This window comes from Pagrus pagrus (genome assembly GCF_965226575.1).
Source record: "Pagrus pagrus genome assembly, chromosome: 10".
In the NCBI taxonomy this organism is placed as follows: domain Eukaryota; kingdom Metazoa; phylum Chordata; class Actinopteri; order Spariformes; family Sparidae; genus Pagrus; species Pagrus pagrus.
The window spans coordinates 28,455,697-28,473,679 of record NC_140194.1 but is presented as its reverse complement, the minus strand read 5'-3'; the positions used below and the strand labels follow the sequence as shown (position 1 = coordinate 28,473,679).

The 17,983-nt window shown below is 40.5% G+C and overlaps 1 protein-coding gene across 8 annotated transcripts; it reads left to right on the top strand.

The window, feature by feature from the left end:
- Nucleotides 1–512: 512 nt before the first annotated feature.
- Nucleotides 513–13,483, top strand: LOC311263673 (homeodomain-interacting protein kinase 1-like). Of its 8 annotated transcripts, none has more exons than XM_084363916.1 (17): nt 513–865; nt 4,423–4,633; nt 4,888–5,079; nt 5,177–5,358; nt 5,479–5,602; nt 6,090–6,200; nt 6,290–6,367; nt 6,450–6,598; nt 6,726–7,061; nt 7,243–7,337; nt 7,423–7,628; nt 10,314–10,579; nt 10,835–10,938; nt 11,025–11,092; nt 11,378–11,485; nt 12,126–12,307; nt 12,408–13,483. In XM_084363916.1, exons 2-11 carry the CDS (start codon nt 4,439–4,441, stop codon nt 7,533–7,535), a joined length of 1,575 nt encoding a protein of 524 aa, XP_084220042.1. In that variant the 5' UTR covers nt 513–865; nt 4,423–4,438; the 3' UTR covers nt 7,536–7,628; nt 10,314–10,579; nt 10,835–10,938; nt 11,025–11,092; nt 11,378–11,485; nt 12,126–12,307; nt 12,408–13,483. The 8 variants fall into 8 exon arrangements, with proteins under 8 accessions (XP_084220042.1, XP_084220038.1, XP_084220043.1 ...); XM_084363912.1 differs by having other exon boundaries at nt 11,176–11,485; XM_084363917.1 differs by lacking the exon at nt 10,835–10,938.
- The last annotated feature ends 4,500 nt before the right edge of the window (nt 13,484–17,983 follow it).

Genomic DNA, 17,983 nt, shown 5'->3' with positions numbered 1-17,983 from the left:
ATTTCATGATGTGACTTTTTATCTCATAATTTTTAACTTACAATGTAAGTATTTTTTCATCATTTTTAGTTTTCATCTTATTTTTCTGGTGGAAATGGGCTTCCAGAGTATGTGGCAGGCAGAGGCTTCCAAAAGCCTCTCTCCCTCTCTCTCTCTTGTGTATTATGTATTTATTGATCTCTGCCCTAACGTTAATTATTTGAGACTCCACAAACTGAAGATTGTAAGTGGAGCTCTTGTAGAAACACCTGCTGCTCACACACAAATCCCACATCCATCAATTCAAATAAACTTTATTGGTATGAATGAAGTTACATTATTGACACATTTAAATGACATATTATTGAATTACGACATTTTACACAAGAAAACTAAATAAATCAATTTGCTGCACAGAATCTGTCACTCGATCACGCACACGTACGCACGCACGCGCGTCACTGAAGGCCATGGAAACAGAACGTTGACCAAAGCTATAAAAGCTGCAGCCCGGCGGCCATTTCTCTGTTCGCACATTAAACTTTGACAAGTTGACCTGCGGATCTGCTGTTGGAAAGTTTGAATCTCGGAAACCTGATCAACTGGAAGACTTCATCACAAACACACTTGTTGGATTAAACCTGACCACCTGGAAGATTATTCTCCATCAAACCTGTTGGATTATACCTGACCACCTGGAAAACTTCTTCTCAAATAAACCTTTGGATTAAACCTGAACACCTGAAGACTTTTTTTTCTAAGAAACCTTGTGGATAACTTTGCTGGAGGACAACTACCGCAGAGCGTGGACCACCTTTAACTGCTGGAGAAGTGGTTTCTGGTGGACCCCCTGTGGCGAAGAACCTGCTGTCCAGAGTCTCTGCAGGTAGGACATCTTTAATTATCACACCAGATGTATTTATTCATCTTCTTAAACGTGTAGAAATGGGTTTCAGTTGACAATGTACTCATGGTAAATTGTTGAATTTACAGATAGGATATTAATAGCATTTTAGCTAGCCTTTCATGAAAAGTCAGTTTTGGGTGACACTGGACGTTTTCTTGTGTAAAATGACTTTAGATGATAAGAATGTTCTGAAAGTCCCGCGACAGGTGAGGAATGTGTCCAGGGTTGTGTAGTGATTTTTAAATACTGTTATTATTGTTGAGGGCATCCATTTTTACATATTTAATGTCGAAAATTTAGAGGAAAAGATGGCGGCTGAGCCTTTTTTTGAAAAATGCCAAAATAAACAAGGTTTTTGTCTCGTGCGCCATGGAGACGATGGAACGTGAGGAGATGAGCTCGTGCAGGTGTGAACACACCAGGCCCGTCTCTCTGTGTGCAGCTCAGTTTGCTGCTGTAATTGTTGAAACTGAACTTAAAGTGTAACCGGACATGTTGTCTGAGAGAGTTCAAGTTCACAGTCGATCATATTTTTGAAGGACTTCTCACTGTTGTGTTCAGTCAGCACTCAGAGCTTGTACTTTATGTGTTGGTATTGAAAAGGTTGTGAAGAGATAAGAGTGTCCTCCAGAAGAACAGATTATTGTGTGCTTATTTTGGAGAAGTCCTGTTGTTAACTGCATGAGTTTTAATCAAGCTAAGCACAGCTGTTCTGTGCACAACAAACGTTTTGGCGGATATACAGTATATAAATAGGACAATGGACAAATGGTTGTGTTCTTGGAGGATAGGCCTACTTACTTTACATTATAGACTGATAAATGAATCAACTGGTATTCAAATCTGTAAAACCGCATCATATTTTATGAGCTAATCACAGGTTTTGGATGTAAAATCCTCATCTGTAAAGTAACTTGTAAAGAGGATCTGAATTAAAATCCTCTACCTACTGTATCTAGCTACCTGTCACTCAAATAGACCACGCCCCTAATTATGCATAACTGTAAACATTAATAACATTAAAAACAGTGAGTTACATAAAAGTTCAGATGAAGGGATAAATAATCTACAGAAACCAGCTGTAAAACATCACGTCTCCGTACAGCTCGTCTGGTGTAATCCAAGTCTGCAGAAGCCCCGAGACAAAGTGATCTGAAAAGATGTTATTGACACGCTGTATTAACCTCAAATCTTCACTGTAGCTGCTGGGATAAAAGTGTTAGTGTGCACGAGCTCAACTGCACGTCGAGGGTGTAAATAATGTCTTGTCAAATCAACATTTTTAAATGGTTCTCAGGTGTTGTTTTTGTTGTGGACAGACACATTTATTTGAACAAAGTATTTACAACAAAAACACCACAAACAAAGAACTTTTTGAGTATTTATTCTGTCAGTTTATTAAGTGAATACAGTTCAATACTCTTGATCATATACTGAACAGAATCTTTACAAAAATTCAAAACTTCACTAATAAAATGAATTCATTCAATATAAAAAGGAATCCTTCACATTCAAGTTAATACATGAACTCTGAGTGCAAACTCTAAAGAACATTCAGGGGTTCGTTTCTGCTTTTTCTTTTAAAAAAACACAGACGTCACCAGCGTCATTACAGAAAGTATTTATTTATTTTACGTTTCATTTTTTTTATTTTAACCTTTATTTAAATCACAAGAGGATAATTGAGGGCAAGCCCTCATTTACAATGATGTCGAGAGCACAGGGGAACAATGAGACAAACAACAACAACAAAAAACAGTTACATTCAAAAGCAGAGTAGCTGGAAAGCATTTTTTCAAAATTGGTCCATGGAAACGATTGTGTTGAGTTTGAGTGTCTGTTGTAAAGTATTCCAGGACGATGCAGCAGAGTAACTGAAAGCATTTTTACTGAATTCAGTGTTAATCTGGGGAACATTGAGCATAAAGTAATCACTTGAACGTGTTGAAAAGTTATTATGAGACCAATTTAATAAAGTGCTGATGTATGATGGCGTGTTGCCTTTCAAGACTTTATAAATGAAAGTGAACCAGTTCATGTCTCGTCTCGTGGATAAAGGTGCCCATCCAATCTTTTCATATAAAGTGCAATGATGGGTAGAGTAGCTGTCACCAGTAATGAATCTGAGTGCAGAGTGATAAACCAGTCCAGTGGTTTTAAAGTGGAGACAGAGGCATGTCTGCCAATCACTGAATCAAATGTGAATCACATCGGAGCATCTTGTTTGTCTGAGTTTGTTGTCACGGCTGGGCTCAAAAGGAGGACAAAAGCTCCACTTTGTGTTGTTTTAAAGGTCCAGTGTGTTGGATTTAGTGCCATCTAGTGGTGAGGTTGCAGATTATAACCAACTGAAGACCCCTCGTCTCACCCTCCCTTATGGTGGCCGCTAAAAACATGAAAGTCCCTCTGTAGAGTCAGTGTGTGGTTTGGCTGTTCTGGGCTAATGTAGAAACATGAACGTCCACAGGTATTTCATATTTTTAGAGCTGAACATGTTTCTCCAAAATGTTCATCTCCAGAAGATGTTGGAGTGATGTGTCTGCACAGTGTCCAACACTGCTGCTGTGACTGAGATCATTTACTTGTAATGTGAGGCGAGATGAAGAAGTCAATCAAATTTGTCCAGACAAATTGTCTACACCTCTTGGAGCATGAGGTTGAGTGCTGTGTTTCCCACATTGAACGCCATTCCTGTAATATTTCTGCTTTTAAACTTTATTTTAATGGTGTTTTTTGTTTTTGTATTACAACAAACAAATGACAAGGGTCATTGTGGGTATAATGAAACATTAAAATCAAGATCTGAGCCGCTTATAGATCTGATCTCTGTTACTACATCTGTCCAGTAGGCAGAGATATTAGGACACTTCCAAAAAATGTGATAGTGACCTGCAGACATGTTACCACACATTCTCCAGCAATTTGGATTTGTTACTGCAGGATTTTGTAGTGATAAGTTCTCTGTTTGTTTGACCTTTAAATGCATCGATGAATACCCTAATCAGACTTATCTCTGTCTCTCCAATGCTTATTATTATTATTATTATTATTATTATTATTATTATTATATTGTCAAAGCCTCCTGTAATATTTCTGTGTCTAGTTCTTTTTCCCAATTGGCTTTAACATATTCGGTATCATTCCCTTTCTGCCTCTGAAGACCCTGGTCTAGTTTAGACATTGTTTTTTGTGTTTTGAATTGGGACATTTATCACTGCATTACCCTCCTCAGAGGATTCTGGTTTTACCATACCTGTAGAAATCAGTAACATTTAGTGGAAATTGCCCTGATTTTGCTCAGACCTCAGACAATCAGATGATCACTGAAATGTGGAATATGGAATAAATACATGGTTGTCTTTGTAAAGACCTTAAGCGATGGTTTAACATGTTTTGTGTCATCTAATCATTGACGGGGTAGAAACCGTTGGATGGTAGCAAAAAAAATATACTCAATATCTGAAATATTGTTATGGTCCTTCAAAGGGAATGAAAGTAACTTCTCCTTTTTCTTGTTTTCACCTGTTTTGTTTCAGTATTCTGAGAGACAAAATGGGCTCCGATGTATCCAAGGAGTCCACCTCATCTTCCCAGATGAAACCCGTCCAGCTCCCCAGCGGATATGAGGTCCTGGAGGTTCTGGGAGAGGGCTGCTTCGGAAAAGTTTTGAAATGTTGGAAAAAGGACATCAAGCAGACTGTGGCTGTGAAGATTCCTAAATTCTTCGACGAGGACACCATCAATGAGGTGGGAGGTGTTGATATTTATGTTCAGTGTTGTAAAAGATATTGTATAGTCAGAGGTGCAGTAAGTGCCTCATGCAAACAAGCAATTCCTTTTACTTTAAGCTACTTCAAGCTATCTACAAACATCAATATGTAAAGATATAGCTATTATCTGTACACTTTTAGTTTTAAGCACCACATTATGAAGACTTCACACGTTAACACATTAACTGACTGTAAAAAACAAATCATGTCAAACTTGCCGTGTGTCTCCAGGTTTCCATGCTGAGACGGTTCAAGCGCCTCAAACTTGACCAACATAACATCGTCAAGTTCATCGATTGCCTTCAAACCAAACATGGAAAGGCAATCGTGCTTGAGGTGCTGGATATCAGCCTAGGCGACTATTTTGAAGAAACAAGTTTAGCGCCTATGCTTCTGAGTGACATCAGAACCATCATCCAGCAGGTATGAACTCCAGCAGCACCATCAGATGGAAAGCAAAGCACTGAGCACTCTGTAAGTTTTAGGCTTTGGTACATTCTTACTGACCTTGTACTTTCAGGTGGCTACAGCATTTGAGGCGCTGAAGGGGATTGGGGTGATCCACGGTGACGTGCACCTCCACAACATAATGTTGGAGAATCACAAAACACGACCCTTCAGAGTCAAGCTGATCGACTTTGGTTGTGCCATTTCCACATCAGAAGCCAAGCAAGGCGCACTCCTGCAACCACTGGCTTTTAGGTAGGGTTCATTATTTTTATTATTACACTGGAGTGAGTTAGTAGTACCATTTATTGCTCACTTTCCAAAATCAGTGTGACAGTGTAAACATCTTGTGTAATGTTTCTCCTCCACATTCAGGTCTCCAGAAATCATGTTGGGCTGTCCATTTTCTGAGGCCATTGACATGTGGTCCCTGGGCTGTCTGTTGTTCCTAATGATCTGCGGCAAACTACCGTTCAATGAATGGACTGAGTATGAAATGGTAAGTCACCTACTATATTCAGACAGTCTGTCAGTTACTCATACTTGTGTGTCTTCACTCGTGCTTGTGGTTTAGCTCTAATTAGTGCTCAGTGTACATCCCACATGTATGATGAGAAATCTAAAGCTGGAATTTAAAGGAAATTTAAAGAAAAAAGGGAATGAGAAACCATCTTGGTGTTTTGTTCAAACAGATGAAAAAAATGCTCTAAATTTACTTTGAGCATAACAGAAGGAAGTTATCTGATGTTTAGTGGTTCAAAGAACTTTGTACCTTAGCTATGATGGGAGGTGTTAGCATTAGCATGTTGTGAAAGGATAACCTGCCCTACTTTGCCTCTGATTGGCCAATCTCACTTCTCGTGCTTGAACCGAACCAACCGACGAGAACTGGCGAAGAGATATGGCGATTCATTACTTTGCCCTCCTGAGAACAATACTTTGCTTCCTCTTGCATATTTTGATGTAATGCTATTTTTAATCTCCAGCTGCAGAGCATCATTGCTCTCCTGGGTCAGCCAGAGGACCGTCTTCTCAGTGCTGGTCTAAGGACAAATAAGTACTTTAACCGGACTGAGTCCAACAGCTGGGAGCTCAAGGTACAACAGTGAACCTTCTCTGACCTTCATTCTTTCATTCAGACTGATTTTGAAGAACATTGATACAAATGCTTTGAACCTTCTTTCAGACATCTTTTGAGTATTTCAGAAGTAATCTCAGCTGTGCCAACAAGGACCAGCTCCAGTCTCTGGACGATCTCAAAGAAGTAAGTGTGAAGTAACTTTCATTGTCACTATGATTGATTGTCTTTTCATGATGGTGGATTTGACCGTTGTTTCCTCAACTAGATGCGTCTCGAGAAAAATAATGTAGCTGAGGCCGCAGAGCGAGAGCAGTGCATCGAGCTCCTGAAGGCCATGCTGAAGGTGGATGCAGATGAGAGGATCACTCCCCGTGAAGTCCTCACTCATCCATTTATCACCAAAGACTACCCAAAGTAAGTGTGTGTGTGAGATGTGAGTCCTGTAGGTGGTGCTTTGTCAGTTAGTGATGTTTTATCATTTGATCAGTGTCCTGTCGTGTTTCTGGGACATCAATGTAACAGTGAGTGTGTCTTTTTGTAGCAATGGGGCTTTGGCAGCAGCATCCCCTCCACGTAAGACAGACAAAAAGAACAAAAAGATGATGAGACCAAAGACGGCAGTCAGGGGTAGAAGACGCGTCGCTCCCTCCACAACATCGCCACCGTCCACTCATACTTTGGTTCGATGGAAGGCGATGGGAAATCTGAAGAGTGCACTCGGTGAGCCACCTGCCCCTCCTCTGACGGATGATGATGTCATTAACGTCCGACCAGACGACTGCACTCCATCTCCCACATTTCTACCATCAGGCGTGATCCTGGTTCAGCCTGCGACAGCCCAGCGCATGCTGCTGGAAGACCAGGAGAGTGCAGTCAGGTGAGATGATGAAAAATAGTATCAGAACCTGTTGCCTTTGTCTTTCACTCACTTTCACATCAAATCCACACGATAGCTAGATCAAGATCTTTACTACAGGAGGTTTTGGTTCCTTGTTGCAGCTTTAAGATGTGATGACAATAACAGGAATAACACTAACTAACTTTTGTGGTGTTTTCAGTCTTCAGTCTGGCCTGAACGAGACGTCAGGGTCCTCAGTGACCAACACTGAAAGTAGCATGAAGTCCTCAATATGTGAGGACTCAGGCTCATGTGGTAAGTAACAGTCACCTACACTTGTGTCTGAACTGTTGTGCACTTTGGAGTATGACTGAGGTCTTTAATGTCCTTTGACTTTCAGAAAACATGGGGGCAAAGAAGAAGCATCAGAAGAAGAAGAATCACTTCAGGCGCGTCTTGTCCTGGATGAGGAAGACCTTCTGTTCATGTTGCCCCTGTGTTGAGGAGGATTAGGGATGTTTGAAGGCCATGCTGAAGATGGATGAGGATGAGAGGATCACTCCGTGAAGTCCCCACTCATCCATTTATCACCAAAGACTACCCAAAGTAAGTGTGTGTGTGAGATGTGAGTCCTGTAGGTGGTGCTTCGTTAGTTAGTGATGATTCATCATTTGATCAGTGTCCTGTCGTGTTTCTGGGACATCAGTGTAACAGTGAGTGTGTCTTTTTGTAGCAATGGGGCTTTGGCAGCAGCATCCCCTCCACGCAAGACAGAGAAGTCCCAGATGAACCTTAAGAAGATGATGAGACCAAAGACGGCAGTCCTGAGTAAAAGACGCCCCGCTCTTACTACGACAGCGCCACCGTCCACTCTTACTCACACATGACTGCACCCCAATCTACACCTCCAACTCCATCATAAAATTTGCTGACGACAATGAGGAGACAGCATACAGGCTTGAGCTGAACCGTCTTGCGAGGTAGTGTGAGGACAGCAACCTGGTCCTTAACACCTCCAAGACAAAGGAGCTGATTATTGACTTCAGGAGAACTAAAGGAAGTGACCACCTCACCCTCCACATACACGGTAATGAGGTGGAATGTGTCGACGACCTCAAGTTCCTTGGAGTCACCGTGTCGAGGCAGCTGACATGGACCTCTAACACCTCACAGCTTGTCAAAAAGGCCCAACAGAGACTGTTTTTCCTCAGGAAGCTGAAACAGGCCCAGCTCCCCCAGAAACTGTTAGTCAACTTTTACAGGAGTACCATCAAGAGCGTCCTGACCAACTGCGCAACAGTGTGGTATCCCAGCTGCATGGCTGCCGAACGCAAAGACCTGCACCGTGTGGTTAAAGCAGCCCAGCGCATCATTGGGACGGAGCTTCCTACACTGGACACTGTTTATGCTGCCAGGCTGACGAAAAAAGCCAACAGCATCTGTAAGGACTGTACACACCCCGGACACTCCCTATTCGAACGGCTGCCTTCAGGCCGACGGTTCAGGACAATAAAATCCACCACCAACAGACTGAGAAACAGCTTCTACCCCAGAGCTGTGACCTCCATCCACCCCCTACAATGAAGAATCCCAGCCACAGAAACTGCAGCAGCAGGTGACATACTTGCACTATCTTGCACAACCACTGTTTTGCACAATTACACTGTTAAAGCTGCTACCTCTGTCTTTACTGTATACAGCATATATTTATATATTTTTATTCTGTTTTTATATTTTTATTATATATTTTATTTGGTCTAGTTTACCTTTCTTACTTTGCACTATTTGTTTCTATTGACCTGAAGAGGAAGCCGAGCACAATTTCATCGTACATGTGTACAGTGACAATAAAGAATATTATATTCTATTCTTCTATTCTACTTGGGTTCGTCCTGCAGCAGCTGAGGACACACGGCCGATGGAAGATCTGGAGAGTGCACTCGGTGAGCCTGCTTCCACTCCTCTGAAGGATGATGAAAGCATCGACGTCCAACCAGACGACTGCACCTCATCTCCAGGTGTGATCCTGGTTCGGCCTGCGACACTCGAGAACACGCTGCTGCCGGAAGGTCAGGGGAGCAAAGTCAGGTGAGATGTCTTCCTCTGGTCACGACACCCATATCTCACATGAGAAAATAGTTCAGATTGCCAGAAATAATAGCAGAGACATGATTCTTAAAGATGTCATGACAATAACAAGATAATTCTGTGTGTGTGTTTTCATGTTCAGTGGCAGGACTTACATTGTCAAGATCTCAGGAAGTTCAGCCTTCTCTTCCTCGAGTGAGGACTTTGACTGTGAGCCACCTGCCCCTCCTGTGACGGATGATGACGTCATTAACGTCCGACCAGACGACTGCACTCCATCTCCCACATTTCTGTCATCAGCCGTGATCCTGGTTCGGCCTGCGACAGCCCAGCACATGCTGCTGGAAGACCAGGAGAGTGCAGTCAGGTGAGATGATGAAAAATAGTTTCAGAACCTGTTGCCTTTGTCTTTCACTCACTTCCACATCAAATCCACACAATAGCTAGATCAAGATCTTTACTACAGGAGGTTTTGGTTCCTTGTTGCAGGTTTAAGATGTGATGACAATAACAGAAATAGCACTAACTAACTTTTTGTGGTGTTTTCAGTCTTCAGTCTGGGCTGAATGAGACGTCAGGGTCCTCAGTGATCAACACTGAAAGTAGCATGAAGTCCTCAATATGTGAGGACTCAGGCTCATGTGGTAAGTAACAGTCACCTCCACTTGTGTCTGAACTGTTGTGCACTTTGGAGTACGACTGAGGTCTTTAATGTCGTTTGACTTTCAGAAAACATGGGGGCAAAGAAGAAGCATCAGAAGAAGAAGAATCGCTTCAGGCGCGTCTTCTCCTGGATGAGGAAGACCTTCTGTTCATGTTGCCCCTGTGTTGAGGAGGATTAGGGATGTTTGAAGGCCATGCTGAAGATGGATGAAGATGAGAGGATCACTCCCCGTGAAGTCCCCACTCATCCATTTATCACCAAAGACTACCCAAAGTAAGTGTGTGTGTCAGATGTGAGTCCTGTAGGTGGTGCTTTGTCAGTTAGTGATGATTCATCATTTGATCAGTGTCCTGTCCTGTATGTTGAGCAGTTGAATCTGTAACATATTGTCACTTTTTTTCTTAACCAGTCATATATTTTGTCTTTATCTGCTGACTTATAAATGCAGTGAAGTACAATATATCCCTAAGTGAATATAATATATGTTAGTCCTGGTACAAGTGTCTCAAAAGCAGCTTCTTTACAATGTGTGTGACCAGAAACTCCACTGACAATCATCCCTGCTGCCGAGATGGAGCAGATGAACCCAGATGCTGACCGTGTTTAGTCAGGGATGGGTTGGGAGGAGATGTCCTCCATTCTCCAGGATGCCATTATTGACTTACTGGACAACCAACCCATCCCTTCACCTCCTCCTCCCGACCCTGCTGTGCTGGAACTGAACACCCAGCCTGAGCCTGTGCCTGCACACAGTCCGATCTGAGGATGTGGCGGATGTCTGCAAGACGCTTATATCCAGGCACAGGTGAGATACTAAGTATATGTTAGGCAAAGATGTCATTAGAAGTAGATCAGTGTCTGTATTGATACATTATTTGTCAATGGTCGGTGCTTTGTGGCAAAAGAAGGCAGGAAAAATGTTCATTTTATTGTGAGATGACTTTGTTTTCCTGAATGTAATGCCTGTATTCTTCTGTGTCTTCATATATGGAAGAAGGGTGTCATGGGTTTATTAAATGTCTCTCTCTCTCTCTCTCTCTCTCTCTCTCTCTCTCCACAGTTCCTGCCGCATCAGTGGCCTGTGTACTGCGTCCACTTTCAATCCTCCACAGTCCCTCAGCAGAAACATGCAGACATGTCATAGCTGAATGCTGTAGATTTATTGTGAGGGGAAATCCTGACACCTGGTGGACACATGACACCATCGCAACTCATCTAACAGCCTGTTCTGTGTGTGTTTGTCTCTCCAGTACAACAATGTTCCAGTGGTGAGGCTCCCTGGAGGCTACGACCACAACCTGCAGTGTGTTGGAATGATGTAAGTAACACACACACACACACACACACACAGAGTCTTTCTACTGTCTAGTCATGTGTGCATCTGACTTGTCATCTGTGTAGGAATGTGGAGCTGTTGTTCACTCTTCCAGCTGGAGTTTTCCCTCCTCCTGCTGTCCCTGCTGCTCCTCAGCCAAGCACCTCCAACTCAAATTAAGTTTGCTGTGGACACTTGATCAAAATGTATCAAATATGCAGTGCAGCACAGACAAGGTTATTTATTAAGTGTGTGCTGACAAACTGTGTGTTGTCTGTCTGTCCACAGTGGAAGTCACTGTCAGCGGAGGAGCAGGCCATATACCACTAACAGGCCAAAAGAGAGAGAGAGCTCCACGCCCAGAGACACCCCGGCTGGTCTGTCAGCCAAAACTATGTAAGTACAGACTGCTCACACACAACTCGTACATGTTTACATCACCACATACATCACTGGACAAGAGTCACTGCAAACAGTCTTTATTGGCTGATGTCAGAGGGAAAGTGTAGAGACGTGTTTGGTATTGTGTCGCAGAAAAGCTCCTAAAGGTGAGGACTGTCATGTGAAATGCGATGAAAACTAGAAGACGTTTGATTGTTAAACTACATAAATTTTTCAAACAAGGAAATGTATTTCAAGGTATTTAGTTCAAGTAGTTCAACACTTTGGAGCGCCATTGAACATTTACATGAATACAAAGTTCAGGATCATTACAGATGAACAATTGTACATTTTATTAGATGTAATTTTTATGGCGCGAAACAACTTCCCCACTGTGAACAATAACACTGAGGTACAATGGTTCCTGGTACAGGATCTTTAAAGGGGCACTATTTTTAATCAGAAGAGAAAGATCTTGATTGACTGTTTTTTTTTTTTTTATGCCTAAACAAATAAACAAACTCTCTTTGTTTTCATGACTGAATAAACAAAGTGACCTTAAAGAACAACATAGTCACAGTAAGAAGAGGTATCTTATTTTAAAGTGTTTTTAAAGTTTTAGAAGACTGATCTGTGTTTCTGTTTGTTGGTGTAGCAGCGTCTAAGAGGCCGTGTGTGTCACCAGTGGCATCCACCTCACGGGCAGCTGTGATGGAGGCCTCGACCGCAGAGAGCTGTGGAGGAGCCATGTCCCCCTCAGACAGTCCCAGTCCTGTCACAGCGCACATCAGTGGACAGCCGTGGTGCAGCCGCCGCACACACAGACACACCGTGCATGTGAGTGACATGTATCACCTGCCACAGGAGTACAATGTAAGCCCCGCCTCCTGGTTGCATGTTCTAGAAACAGCAGTCACATCTCTGTCCTCCTCTGCAGGACTCACACAGAGTCCAGCCAATCAGAGGATGTGGAGCATCACACGGTGATGGAGCAGCTTGATCCTCCACCAAGTCCATACAGGGTACAGCATCAGCTGCCCTCCTCTCCTCCCTGTGGTCTTCTGGGATGTCATGCATTTTGGTCCATGGATGTATAGATAGATGTTCAGATAGATGTTTAGATAAATGTATAGATTAATGTATGTATAGATTGGTGTATCGATTTATGTATAGATAGATGTTCAGACAGATGTTTAGATAAATGTTTAGATTGATGTATGTATAGTTGTATGTATAGATTGATGTATCGATTTATGTATAGATAGATGTTCAGATAGATGTTTAGATGAATGTTTAGATTGATGTATGTATAGTTGTATGTATAGTTGTATGTGTAGATTGATGTATCGATTTATGTATAGATAGATGTTCAGATAGATGTTTAGATAGATGTATAGATTGATGTATGTATAGTTGTATGTATAGTTGTATGTGTAGATTAATGTATCGATAGATGTTCAGATAGATGTTTAGATAAATGTTTAGATTGATGTATGTATAGTTGTATGTGTAGATTGATGTTTCGATTTATGTATAAATCAATGTTCAGATAGATGTTTAGATAGATGTATAGATTGATGTACTGTATGTATAGTTGTATGTGTAGATTGATGTATCGATTTATGTATAGATAGATGTTCAGATAGATGTTTATATAGATGTATAGATTGATGTATGTATAGTTGTATGTGTAGATTAATGTATCGATTTATGTATAGATAGATGTTCAGATAGATGTTCAGATAGATGTATAGATTGATGTATGTATAGTTGTATGTGTAGATTGATGTATCGATTTATGTATAGATAGATGTTCAGATAGATGTTTAGATAGATGTATAGATTGATGTATGTTGTATGTGTAGATTAATGTATCGATTTATGTATCAATTTATGTGTAGACAGATGTAGAGTATATTGTTTGACATATAGTTGTATGTATAGATAGATAAATTGTATGTATAGATTGATAAAATAGTTGCCATCATTTAAAGTAAAACATTTTAAACTATATTTAATCAGCTCAATATGATTCGTTTTCTGCAATGACATGGTAAATACACCAAAAACTTTTGTCGCATCACACTGGCTTATTTTTTCACAGTGGAGTTTTATTAATTGGTAACTACAGAAGACATAAAGCTGTGTTTAACCTAATTGCTGCTCTATTAATAACTTGACACATGAGACAGAGACAAGAGCCAAAGCTCAGTACACATTAAGTATCAGAAACGACAGCAGGCTTTGAAGCCAATAACTGCAGAGGTTCATCAATGGGAAATGTTGCTTATACAAGGTAAACAAACAAAACAGCAACACAAACAATACGTCAGGGTGCTACTTCTAGTAAATGTGAATAGGGCATGGTAGCTACAACTCCACAAAAAGCTGTTTTTGAGGTGTTAGTGCTTCATCAACACTTGCTGTAGATCAGAACTATGTAAAATAACAGAGCAAAATGAACACACTTCTGAAAGTTGTGTCAAGTAGGAGGAGGAGGAGGAGAAAGAGGAGGAGGAAGCTATAGAGAGTGAAAGTGACACAGCTTGCAGCTTGTGGGAACAGAAAGCAAAACAAAGTTAGAAAAATGCAATGTTAATCAGAAAGCAAATTATTACTCGTCGGCAGGAACATGTGGAGTCTAATACTATAGTTCACTCACTGAGACTGAGACCGACCCACTGAGGAAGCTAGCAATCTATGTCAAGGACTAATTAAAGGCTAAGTCAAAAAAATGAGTTTAGATTTAAAGGCGTCAATAGAGCCAGACTGTCTGATATCAGCTGGGAGGTTATTCCAGAGGAAGGGGGCCTGATAGGAGAAAGCCCTGCAGCCAGCTGATTTCTTCTTCACCCTGGGAACCATCAGGAGCCCTGAATTTTGAGGGCGTAATGCACGCGCTGGAGTATACGGTATAATAAGATCTGACATGTATGACGGGGCAAGGCCGTGTACAGTTTTGTATGTCATCAGCAGCACCTTAAAGTCTGATCTTATATGTATTGGGAGCCAGTGCAGTGAGGCTAGGATTGGTGTAATATGATCAAATTTTCTTGTACGTGTTAAGACGTGTTAAGCTGCAGCATTTTGAACCATCTGAAGACTTTTAGTGCTTTCATGTGGAAGACCTGAAAATAAGGCATTGCAGCAATCCAGCCTGGACGAAACAAAGGCATGAATCAAGATCTCTGCGTCAGCTGTGGACAGGAAGGACCTAATTTTAGCTATATTGCGCAGGTGGTAAAAAGCAATCTTGGTAATTTCTTTTATGCGCTGATCGAAAGAGAGGCTAGAGTCAAAAGTAACACCTAAATTCTTAACAGTTGAACTTTGAGAGATAACACAATTCTAAGAAGTTCTAAAGATATCTGAGACAATGACCAAACTCAAGTACTTGTGACAAAACAGCTAAATGCTTCAAAATAAGACTTAAATATAGAAAAGAAGAAATGGTATCTGACAGCATTTTTAAGCTATGATAACCAATTAGTTCACTACCTTGTTATGATATCTACACACAGAGGGGAAAAAAACTGTATATCAAACCTTTATCACAGAGGAAAACCTTAAAGCAAGCAGTAAATATACTGTTATTTATCATTATTTACAACACAATAGCTTCTCTAAACAGGTGTAAGCAGTTAATGATGCACGTTGTTAGTTATTGGACCACACAGGGACTCTGTGTGGTTGACGATTTAAACATGCACTGTTTCACTGCTCCCTCTAAACCTTAAGACTGAAATGGGACCACAACACTCAGCAGATAGAAAGACAGACCAGCTCACTTCATTTCACATCAGTTTCCAACTAAGGAATTTCAGATGTATCTGTAAGTTAGTTTTGGAGGATGTTTTTTCTCCTGAAATGAATCTTAAACTCTGAATTAGAAATTGCTTATCAATGCCATGTTTCAAGCTTAAGCTCTTCTGTTGTTTTCACAGTAAATGTGCTTTCAAGTTAAAACAGATACTTAACACTTAAACCACCTTCACTGAAGGCCTTTATGCCTGTCTCAGAGATAGTTTCATTGATGTGTTTATTGTGTATGTTTCTGTCATAAGTGCATTATCATTTCAGTTCATAAGTCATCAAAAGGTTGATAAGAAATGTCTCTAAAAGGTACTTAAACATGTTTGTTTAAAAATAAATTGCTCTTTATGTAAAGTCTTTACTGCAGTATGTAACATGATTGCAGTTGCAGATTGCAGGCTAGCTAGCCTCATATCCTCTAGTGGCTAGTTAATGACTTGCATTAGGTTGGTTATAAGCTAACGATACTGATGTGATACACATATCAATTAAGTATGCTGTTGCGTCACTTCAAAAAACTCACCTTTAACGTTACACTCCAAGGATGTAGTAATGTCAGAGACCGGATGCTCGGGCAGCTCGCATAGCTGTCAGCCACACCCCTAACTGGATTTGAGGGACCAAAGAGTTGACTTTATTCTCGATATTTCAACTTTATTCATGAAATTATCTTTCGACTTTATTCTCGACATTTCGACTTTTTTCTTGAAGTACATAATGGAAAAAAAATCTTCCTCCCCTCATTTTTTTCCCCTCATCCCTGGCCCTAATACTCTTCCGTAGGAAGGCGAAGGGAGACAAACACAGAAATACTTTTTTGAGAAAAATCTAAAAATTTAAAAATGTATAATAGAATGTAAAGTTAAATGAGAAAGTAATGAATAGATGGATTAATAAAAAGATGATTAATAAAAATTTAAAAAAAGCAGAGGCATATATATCAATTTATGTCACTTTTTATATTTTAATTAAAGGATATTATTTTTGGTGCTTTTAATAGCATATTAAAATTTTTACTGAGCCATTTATTTATTTATTTCTGATTTTGGCAGTTTTAGTCCTCCACAGCAGAAAAAGGTCTAGAAGATGTAAATCAACACACTTTTGTGTGATAGTAACCGGTAATAAAAGTAGAATTTGATTGCCTTTACACATCAGTGTCACCATTTGTAAACCCTATCTATTTGCACAAAGCGACTTCAGTCCACCAGCAAAATAGCACATCATGTTATAATCACCACCACCTGACATGTTTGAACACGACGTCTGTTTACAGGACTATTTTTCTGCAACCTACCTGAGTGTATTAACGCTTCTTACCTGTTTTGTCTTGTTCTGACCAGTCTGTCCGAATGCGCTGCCTGTTTGCAGATAGTGTACATTGTGATCCCATTGTGTTGTGTAACAATGCTCGCAAGAGGTGGATTTTGCTGTTACAGTCCACATCTTTTTATCAAAATCACAACTGCAGGTGGGTCACATAGATTTAAGCCAGCACTTGCCTGGGCTAAAGCCCCCCTGCTGACCATGCAGCCGTTCAGCCTCCCCACACTCCTTGTCTCTGTGTTAACATTCCTCTACACTGCATTCTTGCCCCGTCTGTCTCTGTGTCCGCCCTTGACGCATGACTTTTGTGACATGCACTGAAATGCTTCCTTATGGGTTTGGTCATTGCACAAAAAAATATATAATAAGACCATCTTATATTGATGTAAGCTTTAGTCTTCAGACGCTCATGTTGTGCACATTGCAGTATCAGTATCTACTGCGACCTTGCACAATCCAGGTCAAACTATTAGCACTACTGGACAAATCTGGACAATCTACACCTACATTAAAACCAGTCACACTATATTTATATTTATATAAACATTTATATTCACACTCTCTTTATATTTTTATTATGTTTTTTTAAGTCCTTCGAGTATTGTTTGTTGTTTTCCACCTACAGACCAGAGCAAATTCCTATAAAAGCAATTCTGATTCTGATTCAGTTTGTCACAAGCACTCAGAATCAAAATCACCAGATTTGATGAATTTCACTGGAGAGGAAGGTATGTATGGATGTATGTATGTATTATTATTATTATTATTATTATTCTTGTTGTTGTTGTTGTTGTTGTTGTTGTTGTTATCTATTTACCATTCTTGTAGTGGAGTCTCCAAGCAAGAGATTGTCACGCGAGTGTACTTGTACAACCGAGGTGACAATAAACATCTTGAATCTATAAAAAATCGTTATCTGAAATGAAACTAGTAAAGCTGCCAAACCAATGCAGTCAAGTAAAAAGCACTATATTTCCCTCTGAGATGTGGAAGAGGTATAGACTTTAATAAAATGGAGTAAGTAGCTAAAATTTGTACTTGAGTGCAGTTTTAAAAGAACTTAGTTACATTCCAACACTGGATAGGTCTCGTCTCTTCTGTTTCCTCCTTAATGCTTTACTATTTATATTATTTTACTATTAACATCCAGAGTCATGTCTAATTCACTGACCATGACACACACACGTCTGTCTTTCTCCTGGATTAGCTGCCAAAGTGAAGGACACTGTGATGTTGATACACACACACAAGTAAACTCAAAGAAGAAAAAATTCCACCCCCCTCGGCAGTGTTCAGTAACCCCTGGGCTCTGCTTACCATGACTTTGCATTCCTTCCACTCTCAAACACAGCCATAAACACACAAATGAAGTCA